Genomic DNA, 11,684 nt, shown 5'->3' on the forward strand with positions numbered 1-11,684 from the left:
GTTGCCGCACGCCCGGCGGCCGCTCCTTCGCCGAATCCACCAGCCGTGCCGTTCTCAAGGCCGCCGGCCTCCGCTCACTCAAGCCCGTCGTGTGTGACGCATTTTATGGAAGACTGTTTCCTGAACCTGCAGAGCAGCATACAATGGGTCTGTGCTCAAAGGCTGTTCTATAAAGTGGGGCAGTTCCAACTTTGCAAGGACAGTCTGGTGCTTCTGACTCACAGCCTGCAAGTTAATTTTTTATATTTAAAGAATTTGCCACTGATAATTCAAACGCGAGTAGCGCTTGTTTGTCGTTTCTCCGATCACGAATGCAGACATGGTTTTATGTTTATGCGGCGCGATACATTACGCAACGCGTAAAAACACAGTATAAGTCATTATAATCCGTAATTATGTCCCCACTGGATGCAACAAATGCCTCGTTTGTAATGGGTTTTATTGGTTTTGTCTCGCCGTGCCGGGAGACAGTGTGTTAAGGGGCGTAACATTTCCGTCACACACTTGAGGTATTCAGCAAATCACAACGCACTGGATAGCTGGCCAATCAGCGCACACCTCGCTTTTCAGAACGATGAGCTTTGTAAAAATCGACGCGTTTCAGAAAGGCGGGGCATAGAGGAGCAACAATAATGTACATTATGTGGAAAATAATGTGTTTTTAAACCTTAAACTGCATAAACACATTGCATTACACCAAATACACAACATAATGTTCTTTTTAGCATCGTCATATGACCCCTTTAAAATCGCAACATAAACCTGGCTATAAAGGCAAACTACAAACATTTTTAAATAAAAATAAAATACTGGTGTGATATGCAGCAGACAGGTTGGAGGCAAGATTACCATGAACGGTGATTTAGAACAAATGTGAGAATGATTTGGTCTAAACATTCACCTGTGGGTCAGAGTCTTTGACAGGCAGCTGCCCAAAGTGGCTGATGATTTGGTTCTTCATATCATCTTTAAGGGAGGTGAACCAGCCCAAGGCCTGATCATACACAGAGTCATGCAACTTCAGGAGCTCGGTCAACTCCTCTCCTTCAACCTGAACACACATGCACATATATGGTCAATGTGGAAGACTGGTGATTTTGTCTCTCTCACACAATCCCTTTTTTGGATTTGGACACTTGCATTCATACTTCAATTGAATGCAAAAATATATCTGTACCTTCTTATCCTCCAAATATTCAATCTTGGCTGTGTGGTATCCATCTCTCTGGCCGTGACTGAGCACTTTGAAACAAGCAATGCCTATGGTGTCCACTACAGAGCGCCCATCAGGAAAAAACTTGACATCCCTCACCTCCAGCATACAGCCATGGTCTGCAAACCTGTTAATCACACACCTCAGCCATTTAACTCCATGTCAAGATTTTATGCACTACATTAACACATTAACACTTCTTTCTAATTAGGGCCCAAAGCACTGAAAGTATATGCACTAAACCCAGTACACATATAGATATCATTGAGCTGAACAACTTTCGTACTGCATGTCACATGCTCTGCTCAACAAAAAGTCAGCTACTCTGAAGTTTTTACATAGTCCTGCCCGATTGCCACCAAACTCAGTCAACATAATGTCAAGACACTGAGGATGCTAAAATGCAAATGGGTTTTATGATATTGAATGGTTTGGCCGAGGCAATGTAGGTTTACCTGAAAAGATTCCACATCCAAGACATCGATTTCACTATACATTGGGGCCTTTATGCACCTAGCTGAAGCACCTTTGGCAGTGATTACAGCCTCAAATCTGTTTGGGTAAAATGTATGGCTGCACAATATATTTAAATCAAATCAATATCGCAATATGGCTTAGTGCAAATGTCAATTGCACAGGCTGCAATTTAATTATTTAAATAAATATATGCTTTAATTAAATATATGCTCTACTGGTTTTTAGAGTGAATAGCTTTCACATTTCTGGACCAGTAGGTGGCCAGGTTTTAGTAAAATTAAAAATGTTGGGAAATTTTGTGGAAGATGAAAATTTAACAATTTCAAAATATCTTCTGTTGTGTTCCACAGAAGAAAGTCATTCATGCTGGTTTGGGGTGAGACAAAGTAAATAAAGCAATAAGTCCCATGAAGCTGTGATTTACAATGAATTTACAACAGCTAAGCGGACTAAAACCCCCTTAGTTGTTCTAAATTCAGTGTAAACCATGGCTTTACTGGATGCATTGCTTTTATAAAACAGTTATTTCCATATGAATATTTTTCTAATATTTATTTTATAACAAAATGTGACATTTTGAAACTATTTCTTTGGCACAGTAATACTGGTAGTAGAATGGTTGACAAGCAACACACAGATGCAGTGGCGCAGTAATACCGATGTAATGAGGTCCCAGGTCTATGTTTCTAAAATAGAGTATTTTACAATGGGCACATATGCAGCTCAACCAATCATAATCAAGGACTGGTACTACCCATTTTATAATGATTTTTTTTTTTTTTGGTGAACACATTTATCTCTTTAGGTTGGTGAAGGGCAGTGGTGAACAGTAACAGAATATTTTTATTCTAGAAAACAGGAATTTAGAGTGGGTGCTATCCAGTAATAATTTTATGAGAATGTCCAGGGATCAACATTAAGCAGGCATTAAAGTTATTGACTAAAAAAAATGAAAACAATTTTACTTGTCCCAAAAATTTGGTTTGGTTTTTCTAAACCCTATCATATGCCTTCTAGGGGTGTAACGGTACACAAAAGTGATGGTTTGGTACGTACCTCGGTTTTGAACTCGAAAAACTACATTTATTGTTTGAATTTTGTGATCAAATGGACCGAATTTGAAAGAAGAGGCTATTGCTGTGTTCAAAATCACCCCCTATACCCTCATTATACCCTATACCCTTCCCTACATTAATATAGTACAGTTGAAGGAGTGAAAGAATTTGGACCGAGTGCGACAGAAGGGCTGCCAATTTTGCATAGTTTGTGCTTGCTGTTTAATAATGATTTGTAACTTAGCAAACTGGCTTCTCCAGCTCCAAACAAGCATGTATAAACCTTACTTAAATTATTTAATGATCAATTTAAACAAAATTTATACCTATATGATATAACACTGTACCCACATTGCTGCAGTGGTTTGGAAAACAGATGAATGGTTGATTCAGCTGCGGGCGCCATCTTCTGGCGAGATGCGGGAATACATTCGGCACAACCCTCACAGTGCATTATGGGTATTCTCTATCCCGTGAGTGTACATCAGTTGTTATTGTGGTGCATTATGGGATTGAATGAGTACACTCAATAACGTCCACTTTCAGACTTTCAGACAACTACAAATAGCTGTCCCCTCAAATAGTGCACTGTTTAAGGCTATGGGGGAAATTTGGGACACAGCCTATGATTCTTATTGAAGATAACAATACAGTGAGCTTATCATGATTATTGATGGTTAAGACTGGTTAATAGGCTACAACGCTGTACTCATTGTGTACATATGCGTACCGAATCGAAAAACACTTATACCGAAAATTTTCAATATGAATATGTGTGCGTTACACCCCTAATGCTTTCAAAAACTTAAAACATAAAATTTTGAGAATTTTGAATGTTTTTAAAGCTTGAAGGCGGTCACCATTCACTACCATTAAATGAACAAGTGCAAGCAAGTCTCTAGTGTCTGCAAGGATCTGTCACATACACAGTAAGACATTACTGACACAGGAGACATTAAAGGCACATCTCCAAGCAACTGAACACATGGGAAATGCTAACATGATATTTACATTTAGTCATTTAGCAGACGCTTTTATCCAAAGCGACTTACAAATGAGGACAATGGAAGCAATCAATATCAACAAGAGAGCAATGATATGCAAGTGCAATAACAAGTCTCAGTTAGCTTAACACAGTACACGTAGCAAGGTTTTTTTTGTTTGTTAGTTTTTTTATTATATAATAAATAAAAAGAAAACAGATAGAATACAAAAAGATTAGAGAAGCTAGTGTTTTTTTTTGTTGTTTTAAAGAAAACAAGCAGTAAATGAATAAAGTGCAAGTCTAAAAGGGGCAAGTTTTTTTTTTTCTTTTTTTAAAAGTATAGAATTAGAATAGAGAGTGCTAGAGTTAGAGGGTCAAATAAAGATGGAAGAGATGTGTTTTTAGCCAATCCTTGAAGATGGCTTAGGACTCAGCTGTTCGGATCGAGTTGGGCAGGTCATTCCACCAGGAGGGAACATTTAATTTAAAAGTCTCTATTTTTATGTTACATCTTTTGTTGTTATATGAATGTTTATTACATTATTTTATCATGTCGTTACCATGATGGTGTTTATTATTTGTGTGAATGACAAAGTGCACCTTCTATATATATTCATATTTACTTCAGCTTGTGGAAGAGCTACTTGTGATGCATGAGCTTTGATTCATTGTGACGTTTTTTCATTATCACCTGTGTTTTTGGTGGTTGTTAGTATATTATAAAAGTAGACTACAAAACAGATAATATAGCTGCAAGCAGCGATGGCGGGCCCAAGCCCCAGGTGCCGCTGTCACCCCGGTGGCATCAGGAAAACAGCGCACAGCAGGCTCATACATTTAACCCTCTGGCAGTCTGGTTGTTGAGTCACAGCAATGAAAGAGTTACTCTAGAATATCAAGAGTGTGAAGCAGATACACACAGAAAGGAAAGGATATATTAAAACAATAAGCCCCAAGAAGCAATGGTTTACAGTGAATTTATAAGAGATAAGGGGCGTTAGGCATGACACGGAGTGGCCGACACGACAAAACCCCCTTAGATGTTATAAATTCACTGTAAACCACGGTTTCATTACATTTACATTACATTTACTCATTTAGCAGACGCTTTTATCCAAAGCGACTTACAAATGAGGACAATGGAAGCAATCAAAATCAACAAAAGAGCAATGATATGCAAGTGCAATAACAAGTCTCAGTTAGCTTAACACAGTACACGTAGCAAGGTTTTTTTTGTTTGTTAGTTTTTTTATTATATAATAAATAAAAAGAAAACAGATAGAATACAAAAAGATTAGAGAAGCTAGTGTTTTTTTTTGTTGTTTTAAAGAAAACAAGCAGTAAATGAATAAAGTGCAAGTCTAAAAGGGGCAAGTTTTTTTTTTTCTTTTTTTAAAAGTATAGAATTAGAATAGAGAGTGCTAGAGTTAGAGGGTCAAATAAAGATGGAAGAGATGTGTTTTTAGCCGATTCTTGAAGATGGCTAAGGACTCCACCGCCACCAGGAGGGAACATTTAATTTAAAAGTCAGTGAAAGTGATTTTGTGCCCAGTGGTGGTTTTGTAGGCAAACATTAATGCCTTGAATTTAATGCGAGCAGCTACTGGTAGCCAGTGCAAATTGATAAACAGAGGTGTGACGCATTCTTTTCGGCTCAGTAAAAATTAATCTTGCTGCCGCGTAAAGGGTTACTCCACCCCAAAAGAATACCGTACGCTGCTTGCGTCCAGCGAATATTCTCCAAAATAGCGCTACGGTGATGCGGAGAGACAAAGAGGAGACAAATTGTTGAATAAAGTCGTTATTTTTGTTTTCTTCACATACAAAATATATTCTTGTCGCTTCACAATGTTACGGTTCAACCACTGATGGCAGATGGACTATTCTGACGATGTCTTTCATACTTTTCTGGACCTTGACAGTGTAATTTACTTGGCAGTCAATGGGACAGTCACAAGCCTCCCGGTTTTCATCCAAAATATCTTAAATTGTGTTCCGAAGACGATCAAAGCTTTTATGGGTTTGAAACGACATGGGGGTAAGTGATAAATGACAAAATGTTCATTTTGGGGTGGAGTATCCCTTTAAATGTAAACTGTATTAAAACTAGGCTACGACAACAAAACTCCACTGCAGTAGTGAACTCGGATGAAAAAAAAGCCAAAAACTCTTACCAGTTACTTGATGTATTAACCTTTTGAATTGCAATACCAAACAGATTTTCCTTATTAAGTAAATCAGTGTAGACCCACACTTTAAATTAATTCAATGCCTCTTACCCTTTCAGTTCATCAGCAATGCACATGCCAAACTGTTTCGTTCCCGTTTCCATAGATCTGCGAATCATAAGCCTGTATCGAGGCTCAAAAACATGCAGTGGGCAGGGAATGGTAGGAAATGCCATAGTGCAAACAAAGATGGGCACTTCCTGGTTCAAGCTGAAACAAGAAGAATATAAAAATGCAATATGTACACATGAACAAGAGACAATACTAATGTCCTGATAACCAACAGGGAACAATTACTATACAGATGACAAATAAATCATTAACTGTTTCAGGGTATAACAAAGATACCAGCCTTTAAGAAGTGGTCAAAACCTAGGTGTGTATAGACATGGTACATCAAAGACCAGAAAAAAGTTAGGAAAACCATTATATCCAAAGTCAACTTACTTTGACAATTCTTTCATCTCTTCTTCATGTACTTTTTGCCTTTCAGCTAGCTCATCACAAAAGTAGCGCTGCAATAATTCTTCCATTAGAAGAGTTTTGTTGTACGCTCTAGTGGCCAGATACTGCAGAACAGAAAGATGTGTTCATTTTGGATAAGAAAGCATCTCCTCAGTGACTAACATCATCTAATTAAATTGTTTTGCTAGTTTTCTCATAAACTGCAAAGTCAAATGATACATTTATGCATACATTTCTTAGAGGAGAGGACAATATGTTATGCATAGAGGTCAGGGCTGTATAGTAACATTATTACATGTTAAAACAACCTTATCCGCAGGTGTGTGATAAATTTAAATACTCAATCTTTTATTCTTTTTTTTATTTTTTATTGTTTCTATAGTCTGTCATATCACTGTAAGCACTCTGTACTAAACGAGAATCAACATTTAAAAAAACAATTCCACTCAAAAATCCCAGCTCAAATGCCAATTCACCATGTCTGGACAGGCAGTTGCCCCAAACAACAACAGACACAAAAGTACATGGTTTTAAACCTATAATCTATATCAAGTATATAAATATATAACAACCACATCCACAATTATCACAGTCCAAGCACCAATGGCTTATTGGGGATGAAACAGTGATACATGGCAGCTGTATTTTTTTCCCTAATATTTTTATTTCCTTAACTACTTCATTAAGTCAGTGACTAGCCGCCACCTACTAGCAGTTTTAGTTTCATACTTTATCATTTCATTAAAAAAAATATATATTTAAAAAAACACCCACTAATGCCCATTTGAAACCCATTAATATATACCATAGCATTATTTATGCAATTGTAATTGATGAACAGTCTGTGTAAATATACCTAAATGCCACTTCAGAAAACAATGTTATGGCCACATTGTAACCTTAAAAGTTTGTGTGTGAAAAATTCTGTTGAATAAAAATATTTCTTCCTATAGCTACTTTTTTGTAATGTATATTACGGCACATACAAGTAATATGAAGAATACAAATTATTTCAGAAAAATGTAATATTTGTCGTATGCAATTCAAATGTATACATTATTCTTCTATAACATCATATTGATATTTGTACTGGTATTAAATTGCACAGTTTAATGGGTAAATGAATTTACCAGAAACTCAACAAACACAAATACACACACACACTGTTAGGCTTTTATTTGTGCACGTAACTTGAATTGATATGTGGAATATGTGGTAGATGCCTCGTCCTACGGAGCGTCTTTCACAGGCTTTTGGCTGCTATATTTTTATTAACCACCAGATGGTGGTTCACTCGAAACTTTGAATCTTTTCCCGAAAGAGTCAGAGGAAAGCCTTAGTGCTTCACGAGCCGAGGCTTCATTTGCCCATCACTACTTATAATGCTCTGATTAAATGGTCATGTGTATTCAAGCAGGTGTAACTGTTAGTTGTGCTGGACTATTTTGATCACAAATGTATTTTAGGCTAGGCCCACCCAATTTTCTCTGGGCCCACCCACATTGTAATTCCTGGCTACGCTAGTGTTGTGTGTAGACTGTTTTGCAAGTGTATTGATATTTACCTCAGAGAGGTTCTCCTTGCACAGGGGACAGTTAGGGTTGTGGTCCAAGCAGCGTTCCAAACACTTGAGGCAGAATGTGTGTCCACAGGGTGTGGTGACAGGCTCATAAAACAGTCTGGAATAATACATTAGTGAGGAGGATTTAGATATTTGCCAAGTTAAGTGTTATTTTCAAAGAGAAAAATTTATCATTACCTCATGCAGAGAGAACATTCAAAGTCTGCACTGTCCAAAAGCTGTGATGGAACTTGCCTCTCCCCAGAAAAAGTAGGGAGAGTTTTACATGAAGATGCATTATCTGGGAACAAAGCAAGTAGAGAGAAAAAGAAAAAGTAGAGAGAGAGAGAGAAAAAAGTTTGTACAACCAGCCAGAGATCTTAGTAATTATCTATTTTTTCCAAATGAATAAATCATGGGTTTAAACCATGACTTTTATACCTTCTTTAAGCTGTTTGTTGGGTGGCTCAAAGCCCTTAGCATCTTCTGTCCATTTCCTTTTTAGGACTGGTTGAACAAAGGGTGAAGAGAGGCCAGAGTTCATGTTTTCAGATCTTGGTAAAATATAAGAGTTCCCATCTTTGAACTTGCTGCAACTGAGTGTTGGTTCCTAACACACATATACAAAAAAATAATAATTTTAGCATTGATGGTGCTATGATCCTATGCTATGAATCTAAAATTGCTTTGCAAATCAAAATTAGTCTTAGAAATATTCAGTGTGATAATATCTCCATTGTAACAAATCGGTGCAATTGTTTAATCAGTTGTATCTAAGCACAGTAACCTTGGAGCAGCCTTCTTTGGCTCGATCTCTAGGAAGAGAGGAGTGAAGAGAGCTGAGGAGGAATGAAGGTTTGATACGAGAGGAGGGTACAGCTGGAAGGGGCTGCATGGACGTGGCCAGACCATCAGTCACAAAGACTGAAGAGACCATGTGACTCAGGATCTGTAGATAGACAGCAAAAGTTGTACAAAAGTAACATTGACCACTTCATAAATTAATAAAACTAAGGGTTTAAGCTTTAAAATTAACATCAAAATTAGAAGAGAAACCATCACACAACAGATTTACCACACAAAGATTGACATTTGCAAATAAACAAATATTAATGTACCTTTTGGGCCTCCAGTTTTATGGCAATCCAATCAGACTTAAGAGCCAAACAGCAGAAATACTCTTGTAGAGCCTCTTCATTGCGGTCAGCGCTCCTGAACGCTGCAGCCTTAATGTAGTGAGCCTGGAAATAGAAAATAAAAGGTAGGTAAAAGTAACTAAAGCCCAGCTATCATTAAATTAAAACTGACTAGAAAGGTAAAAATGTCCTTTCTGGGGGGGGGGGTTGCTATCTACTAATCAGCCATGATGTAGAATAAAAGCACATGGCAATGAATGTGTTAAACTCTAAAGAAAATAAAGTGCAAAATACACACACACTTATGAACTGGTACAACCGTAACAGAGCAAATTTTTAAATTAAAATTAATTCAGCCACAATGCAGGAATAAAATAGATACCAATGGAGGGATTCAAATCTAATACATTAAAGCCTGGTTTCACAGACAGGGCATAGATTAAGCCAGGATTAGGCCCTAGTTAAATTAGGACATTTAAGTAATTTTTTAAATGTGCCTTAGAAAAAAAGCTTTGTTGGTGTACATCCTGACACAAATCAGTGGCACTGACATATTTTAAGAAATGTCAGTGCAAGTTGCGTTCATTTAAGAAATCTTAAATTAAATCTTTCATTTAAGCTATAGCAAAAATGTTTTCGGGAGCGGTGACGTCACTCTTCAATTCATTCCATCCAAATCCTTCCAAATAGGTGTCGTTTGTTTGAGCTCAATTCGTTCCATTAAAAGGAAACCTTGTAACTATGACTGCTTCTTAAATATAATGAAAAAACTTTTTAGGAACAGTTACATCACTCTCCACCCCATGTACGTTCCAAAACAGTGGCATTTGTATGTGCTTGATTTGTGCCGTTAAAATGAACATTGTATCTGTTTGTGCTCGATTTAGGCCAATACCCTTTAACTTTTGAACAGGATGATGATGTGTACATTTTTCTTATTTTGATTAAAGATCATATTTTTTTCATTTAGTACTGCACTTCAGAAGCTACATAAATACATACATGTTTCCCAGAAGACAAAATAAGTTCAATTTGCTCTGATCATCCAATTCAAAAAGTTTACACCCTCCAGCTCTTAATGCATCGTGTTGCCTTCTTATGCATCAGAGTCCCTCAATTGTCCTCAAAGTGAAAAGATGGATCTCAAAATCATACAGTCACTGCTGGAAAGGGTTCAGATATGCAAAAGATGCTGGAAAACCAAAGAATGTGCAGGAGCTGGAGGATTTTTCTGAAGAACAACAGACAACTGAACTATTCAGGACCAAAAAGGGACTCATGAACTAACACAAAACATAAAAACAGTTGTGGATCATCCAGGAAATGACACACAGTATTAATATTCAAGGGTATGTAAGCTTTTGAAGGGGGTCATTTTTATACATTCAGTTATTATTTTGTCTTGTGGAGTATATATAAACATACGTTATGTGAAATGGCTTATTCAAGACAGTACTAAATAAAAAATAACATGCAATTTTCATGATCTCTCTTATTTTGTTAAAATTATTAACATTTTGCATATTTGAAACATTAAAGTGTGACAAACATGCAAAAAAATAAGAAATCAGGACGGGGGCCAACACTTTTTCACACCACTGTATATATTCATTTATTTATTTATATATATATATATATATTAGTGCTGTCAATCGATTAAAAAAAATATCGCACATTTTTCTGAAATTAATCGCGATTTATCCCACCTAACATTCAAGTTTTTAAATATACTTTTATATTGCAATAATTTCACATTCAATCTTTAATTTAATGTACAAACAACATGAAGACAGTATATTTTTTAATATTTGTTTAACGGTATATTTTTTATGATTGAAGGCCAGTATCAATGATACCAATATTGATTTCTCTATAAAATTGCCCCCCCTAATATTTAACCATTGACTATAGCCATTCAGCATTACAGTATAATTGAGAGCTATCGATTTTAACATTTATTACACTTTAAAAAATAACTTCTAATATAAGTGAACTTAAAACAATCTTCTTCTTTGAGGCTGTATTACGTCGATTCTGGCACCCAACATCACAACAAGATGATATTTTAAGCTCCTTATGTAGCCGAATCTGCGCTGGTTTGAATGGGCTGCCTCCAGTTTCTCCTTTGTTTTGCTGCCTCCAGCTAGCGCTGTGACGTCGGCTGACCCTAGTTACCTGTGGTTGGCCTGGCCATGCGTCACTCAGAAAACAACAGGCCAATCAGAAGAGAGGCTCATGAATATTAATTAGACAGGCCAAAATTGACCCGTTCTTAGCAGAGATCCTGAGAGAGGAGCTGTAAAAATATATTGAGATGGTTTTTGGTACTTATACCGCAAATATATATTCCTAAGGACATCAAAACCTAAAATAAAACTCCAGAAATGTGTAAAATATGGGACCTTTAAGAGCTTCCGCTTCTGAACGTGACGCAGATCTGACACGCATCATATTTTCTCTCAAATCTTTTTACCTTTTCTGACACACTTCAGGTCTTAAAGTCTCTATTAATGAGCTGACGAGTTAAATCGGGTGTGTTAGATGAGGGAGACAGTGCTGGGCTG

General features: G+C 36.8%; 1 protein-coding gene across 2 annotated transcripts in view; it reads right to left on the reverse strand.

Moving 5' to 3' along the window:
- The window catches only part of lonrf2 (LON peptidase N-terminal domain and ring finger 2), a 35,040-nt gene that overhangs the window by 10,693 nt on the left and 12,663 nt on the right, over positions 1–11,684 (reverse strand). For both annotated transcript variants that reach the window (XM_016447338.1, XM_016447339.1), the window contains exons 3-11: positions 9,103–9,225; positions 8,772–8,933; positions 8,426–8,594; positions 8,183–8,285; positions 7,988–8,102; positions 6,406–6,527; positions 6,010–6,168; positions 1,178–1,340; positions 902–1,051 (exon numbers count right to left, since the gene is read on the reverse strand). In XM_016447338.1, coding sequence (XP_016302824.1) covers positions 902–1,051; positions 1,178–1,340; positions 6,010–6,168; positions 6,406–6,527; positions 7,988–8,102; positions 8,183–8,285; positions 8,426–8,594; positions 8,772–8,933; positions 9,103–9,225 — 1,266 coding nt within the window. The remainder of the gene's footprint in view (positions 1–901; positions 1,052–1,177; positions 1,341–6,009; positions 6,169–6,405; positions 6,528–7,987; positions 8,103–8,182; positions 8,286–8,425; positions 8,595–8,771; positions 8,934–9,102; positions 9,226–11,684) is intronic.

Source organism: Sinocyclocheilus anshuiensis, unplaced genomic scaffold (genome assembly GCF_001515605.1).
Source record: "Sinocyclocheilus anshuiensis isolate Anshui unplaced genomic scaffold, SAMN03320099.WGS_v1.1 scaffold832, whole genome shotgun sequence".
Taxonomy (NCBI): domain Eukaryota; kingdom Metazoa; phylum Chordata; class Actinopteri; order Cypriniformes; family Cyprinidae; genus Sinocyclocheilus; species Sinocyclocheilus anshuiensis.